General features: G+C 47.9%; 1 protein-coding gene across 1 annotated transcript in view; it reads left to right on the top strand.

Moving 5' to 3' along the window:
• The first annotated feature begins 1,655 nt into the window (after window positions 1-1,655).
• Window positions 1,656-6,145, top strand: part of SLC2A4 (solute carrier family 2 member 4) — a 49,061-nt gene continuing 44,571 nt past the window's right edge. The window contains exon 1 of the mRNA XM_082197728.1: window positions 1,656-1,977. Coding sequence (XP_082053854.1) covers window positions 1,933-1,977 — 45 coding nt within the window. The 5' untranslated portion in view covers window positions 1,656-1,932. The remainder of the gene's footprint in view (window positions 1,978-6,145) is intronic.

The raw sequence follows: 6,145 nt of genomic DNA, 5'->3' as shown, positions 1-6,145 counted from the left end.
AGAAGGCCCTCGGAGCTGGACCTCAGTGTCTGGGCTGGACGATGGGGGTGGAGACGCTCCTTCAGGTCTACTGGGCCTTTGAGGCCATTTAGGGCTTTCAAGGTCAGCACCCACACTTTGAATTGTGCTCGGAAACGTCCTGGGAGCCAGTGTAGGTCTTTCAAGACCGGTGTTATGTGGTCTCCCAGTCCCCAGTCTAGCTGCCACATTCTGGATTAGTTGCAGTTTCCGGGTCACCTTCAAAGGTAGCCCCACGCAGAGCGCATAGCAGTAGTCCAAGCGAGAGATAACTAGAGCATGCGCCACTCTGGCCAGACAGTCTGCAGGCAGATAGGGTCTCATCCTGCGTACCAGATGGAGCTGGTAAACAGCTGCCCTGGACACAGATTTGACCTGCGCCTCCATGGACAGCGGTGAGTCCAAAATGACTCCCAGGCTGCGCACCTGGTCCTTCAGGGGCACAGTTACCCCATTCAGGACCAAGGCATACCCAATTTTGGGGAGGGCCCCCAAGAGAGTAAGGCCCTAAGCTACAGCTTTTATACGTAAATCTGGCACTTTTATACGTAAAAAAAGAAAAGCGATTGGTAACAAAAAGCAGAGTGCAGGAGACAGAAGACGCAAAGCGCTTTTCCTGGGCGCGACTCTTCCACCGATTAAGAGAAGCGCTTGCCCTTTCCACGCCCTTGAGAACCGGGGAGCCAAGGGGAGATCTAGTCCAACCCCATTCAAAGACGGTGGGCTTCCTTTGCGCCCATTTTACGGAGTGGGACCACTGAGGCGCGTCCCTCGATTTCCCCCCTTTCGCGACCCCGTCCGGGGAGCCAGCCAGGAACTGCTGCCCGCCCCGCCGGGCCTGGTGCCAGCCCAGCGATGCCAGCCAATGGGAGCGGGCGGGGCGGGGCGGGGGGGCGTGCTGCTTGCTTTGCCCCCTGCCCAGCCCAGCCCAGCCCTGGCCAAACTGCAGACCTGCCAGCCGCCCGGGAGTTCTTTCCACGAGGGTCTCGCCCAGTCCTCCTTCCTCGCGGCTTTCTCCTTCCCCTCTTCTCTACATCTCTCTCCTCCTCACCCCGATTTCCCTGCTCTTTGAAGACCCCCAATTCTTTCTTTCTTTCTTTCTTTCTTTCTTTCTTTCTTTCTTTCTTTCTTTCTTTCCTCTTTGCCCGTCTCTTCTCCTTTTCTCCCCTCTGTCCCCTCTTGGGAATTATTCCTCTATCTCACAATTTCACCTTTCCTCTGCTTCCTTGACACTCCCTCTCTTTCCTCCCTTATTCTTTCTTTCTTTCTTTCCTTCCCTCCATCCGTCTGTCCTTCACCTTTCTTTCTTTCTTTCTTTCTTTCTTTCTTTCTTTCTTTCTTTCTTTCTTTCTTTCCTTCCTTCCTTCCTTCCTTCCTTCCTTCCTTCCTTCCCTCCCTCCATCCGTCTGCCCTTCACTCCCTCTTTCCTCCCTTTCTTCTTTCTTTCTTTCTTTCTTTCTTTCTTTCTTTCTTTCTTTCCTTCCTTCCTTCCTTCCTTCCCTCCATCCATTTGTCCTTCCCTCCCTCTCTTCATTCTTCCTTCCCTTCATCCGTCTCTTATTCCATCAAACTTTCCCCTCTCTCTTTTTCACCTGTTTCTGTCTCTTTTCACCTATATTTTTTTTCTCTCTCTCTCCACCTGTTTCCCCTCTCTCTTTCTCTCCCTCTCTCCCTCCTTTCCCCTCTTCCCCTCTTCCCTACTTTCCTCCCCTCAGGACATTTCCGGACTCCCCCCTTTTTTGTTTTCAATCCTTATTACCCCCACACCTCCAATCCCCGCCTTGACCTTGACTTTGGATTTAAACTTCTTTCCCCAAAGAAGAAGGGCCAGCCTTTAAGCGAAAGAGAAGACAACTCTCTGCGTCATCTTGAGCAGGATTCGAACTCGCCACAGCCCCGGGCACCTCCGTAAAGATGCCGGCTGGTTTCCAGCAGATACGGAGAGAGGACGAGGACGAGGTAAATGTTGGGTTGGGGGGCTGGAGAAGAGAAGACAGTGGGTGGTGGGGTGCTGTGGGGGTGCTGAGACCCAAAGCTCAAGGTGACCCATAGATTTGGGAGCACATTTTGGGGGGGGGTTGTTGCTTTTTCTGGGGTTCCTCAGAATATTCCATCGCCGGCAAACGTCTCTTTACATGCCTCCGAGTTGTGACTTGAAGAGTTGGGTTTCACGCCGGATCATGCAAGCAACTATTTATACCTCCTTAGTTCAGGGTGTCCCTGTGACTGCGAAATGAGGGTCATGTTTACTCAGAGGTTAAGCCACGCTGTCTGCAGTGGGGCGTCTCCCCAAGTTGCTTTTCACCCAATTGCGGCTCTCAGACGCTTCCAGAATAGATGCGGACGGCGTTCGTCGCAGCGGGTTGGTCTGGATGACCCTCAGGTGTCCCTTTCCGATTCCGCAGCTCTGTAATTCTATGGCGAGTGGTCCTCACGCAAACAAGTTATTTGCAGTGTCCGGGGTTGATTTATCGTGATATCTGTTCAGCTTCCCCTTCCACCTGGTTCTGCTTTCGCCCGCCAACGACCTCCCTGCAGGGCGGGCCTCTGAGCTGGGAAGAGAGACAGTCTTAGTTTTCAGCCATAGAGGCAGCAAGGGAATTGGGCCCTGATTTCACCTCTAGGGATTTTTGAGCTTCTGCGTCATTCCCCTGAAAATATTGCCTCTGAGCATGTGCAAAGTGCCTTTTGAGCCGAGCCTTGTTCTCCGCAGAATCGCCGCACCCTGTAGACGCAGAAGAATGACAGGGCTTGTGGGTTCCTGGGATGGATGAGCCCCATGGGAGGGAGGGCAGAACACAGTCGTCTTGCAAAGAACCCAAGGCGTTTTCCACGTTTTCAAAATGGAGGGTTTCTAGACCTCATGGAGTTTCGGGAATCAAGCCACCAAGTCGTGCTTGCTAGCAAAGTTCTTAACGCTCAGTGGAGAAACCGGATATTTTTTATGGGACGTGTAATGGATTGTCTTCTTTGAGGCACACCCGTTGTGATCCATTGCAGCCTGGAAGGAATAATAATAATAAAAAAAAATCATAGAGTTGAAATGTACCCAAAGGTCATCTAGTCCAACCCCCTGAAACGCAGGAATCCCGGGAATGCTTCCTTTTATTTGGGGATAGCCTCGGCGCTCCGGTGCCAGGTTGCAAGGAGCTGTGTCCGGCCCAGCTCCTTTCGAGTGGATTTCATTTTGCGTGCTCGGGGTCTGAGTGCGAATCATGCCCCTTCGCCAACACAGGCCGTATCCCTTGATTGGGAGGAGGAAGCGCAAAAAGCAGAGGGCCTTTTCGGTGGTGGCGCCCGCCCTGTGGAATGCCCTCCCATCGGATGTCAAGGTGATGGAAAACTACCTGACATTCAGAAAACATCTTAAGGCGGCCCTATTCAGGGAAGCTTTTAATGTATGATATTTTAATGTTTTTTTGGTTTCTGTGGAAGCCGCCCAGAGTGGCTGGGGAAACCCAGCCAGATGGGCGGGGTACAAATAATAAATTATTATTATTATTATTATTATTATACTACTCCAGACCGGCACTCTGATTCCTTGCAAAAGGCGTTGAGAGGGATTATCTAGCTGCGAATCCCAAATCCAGGGGGCTGGACTGGATATCCTTCGGAGAGCCTCTTCCAACTCCACCATTCTGTGATTCTTTGAGAAGCGTGCTGCCTCCGAGAACAGGCCTTGTGGCTCCAAGGCTTTACCTTCTTTAAATGCTATCTGAATCGATGCCGTCGCTACATCTCGTGGGAGCGAGCGCCGCAGCTGAGCTATGCGCTGCGCGTAGCTTGGCTCGCTTACCCGAGTAACGCAGGGACACAAAAAGCAGTTGTGTACTGAGTTGGATCGCAGATCCATCTATCTCGGTGTTGCCTGTTAGCAATTCTCCAGGGTTTGGGGCAGGGGATAATGCCGGCTTCTCTGTCACTGAGGTGTAGTCAGACCCGCTGAAAATAAAAGCAATATTCTTTTTTTAAAAAAAACCAATAATATTTATTAGTTTTCAATAGACATAATGGAAAGGATATACAACCACACAACAACATAGCAACAACAACAGTATAGAAATTAAAAAAACAAAAAAGAATAATAGACTTGACATACCTAAACAGAAAAAAGTAAAAAAATAATAAAAATCAGTTAATTAATTAATATCCATTTTCATAAACATTTTAGTTGATCTTCCTCTAATCTCCTCCATCTGAATTTCCTCTTAAATTGAATGTAGCAGTTTCCAATATCATTATTTCATAAAACAATATTACAGTCATATTCCACTTTCTTTACCTTTCTTATAGTGCATTTTCTTATTTATACTTATAAATCTAATTTTGTCCTAGGCCTAATTGGTTCTTTCAAGTGGTTACATACCTTTAATGTTAGAATATTTATTCAAATAGTCTTCGAATTTCTTCCAGGATTCTAGTCCTCATATTTCTGCGTGCAAGGCTGAAGGTCGATAGGAATGCAGGAAGCTGATATTCCTCTTGTCCCTGAAAGCCCTACGGCTCCCTCTCTGCCCCACATTATCTCATCTATTCCCCCAGCTCTGCAGGAATCATTTTGCCCAGCTCGGGATTCGAACCCTGAACCCCAAGATTCAGAGTCTACCGACTGAGCTATTTTCGTCTATCGTTCCTTTGACTTTCCAGATTTTTTTTTGCTATTTCCCCAGGGCTAGGTTTATTGTTTTGCCTTTTTCTCGTCAACCATTCTGACCTTCTTTTTTAACCATCAAGGGTTATATACATTTTAATAAAGGCATGCATTTGTGTATGCAAACGATGCATTATTTGCATAATCAAAACCGTTCCCAAACCGCTGAATTTCTGCAGCGTTCTCCCCGCCGCTTGCCCAATTATGCCGCTCTGCTGAGAGAAACGCCATCAAGCCACCGCGGTAATTATAATCCCCGAACCAACCTGAGTAGCTATTTAGGAATTTTAATTGCTGTGGGTTTTCTATGGGGAGGCAGCGTGACCGAACCCATCCCTAACGTGACATTTTCTGCTGCAATTCTTAGATCAAGCCGCAACACACCCTCGGCTCGCCTGCGTTACTAACTTGCAAAAACTTGACCTTCAAACGACCCTGTGGTCTTGCGCCCATTTTGCAGATAGAAGGACTGAGGCTCAGAGAGAGAGAGACTTGCCCTAAGTTGTACAGACTCAACCATCTTTCCCCCTTCTAAGCCAGGTGCCGTTGGCATGCAGGACTAGAGACCAAAACAGGCAGGAGTATATAAATATTACCTTTATACCTTTACTTTTAAAAAACAACTGAAGGCAGCCCTGTTTAGGGAAGTTTTTAAATATTATTTTTAATATTCTGTTGGGAGCTGCCCAGAGTGACTGGGGAAACCCAGCCAGATGGATAGGGTATAAATAATAATTTATTATTATTATTATTATTATTCAGTTCCCTGCATTCTATCCTCCGTCCAGGAAGCACGATCAGACCTCAAGGGCACATCTCAGCTGTGAGCCGATTAATAATAATAATAATAATAATAATAATAATATTTTATTTGTATCCTGCCCTCCCCGGCCAAAGCCAGGCTACTAACGACAGTTAAAAATAGCACAGTGTCCATAAAATCGCACAGTCAATTAATTAAAATACATTCTAATAATATCGGTAAATACTGGGGGGGGGGGTGTTAACCGGAGAATATAAGCAGCGACCGGGGTTCAACTTGGGACGTATACGGAGAGCGGGAAACTGGTTTTGGAAACGGTTATCAATTGATTTGGCTGTGATTTGTAATAACTTGGAAAATCAATAGAAGTTATTGGCAAAAAATGGAGTGTGTTTTCTGCCTTGGGCTGGATGAGATTGGGGGGGTCCCTTGCAAGCGTACAGTTCTAGGATTGTGTAACCCCAGCCTGGGGAAAAAACATTAAAGGGAGTTAGGGTTTGGGTGAGATGTTTGCGGGAAAGTGTGTCGCCTTGGGACAGTCTTGAGGGCCGTTAGAAATTTTTGGAGGGCCACAATTGAGGTTTTCGGGCCTTGCTCTCGACGCTGATGCAGACAGCAAACAGTGCCCCATATCTCTTTCTTTCTCTCTCTCTCTCTCTCTCTCTCTCTCTCTCTCTCTCCCTCTCTCCCTCTCTCTTTCTCTCTTTCTTTCT

Source organism: Podarcis vaucheri (genome assembly GCF_965113315.1).
Source record: "Podarcis vaucheri genome assembly, chromosome: 13".
Taxonomy (NCBI): domain Eukaryota; kingdom Metazoa; phylum Chordata; class Lepidosauria; order Squamata; family Lacertidae; genus Podarcis; species Podarcis vaucheri.
The sequence above is the reverse complement of the archived record's forward strand: the minus strand, read 5'-3'. Positions and strand labels throughout refer to the sequence as shown.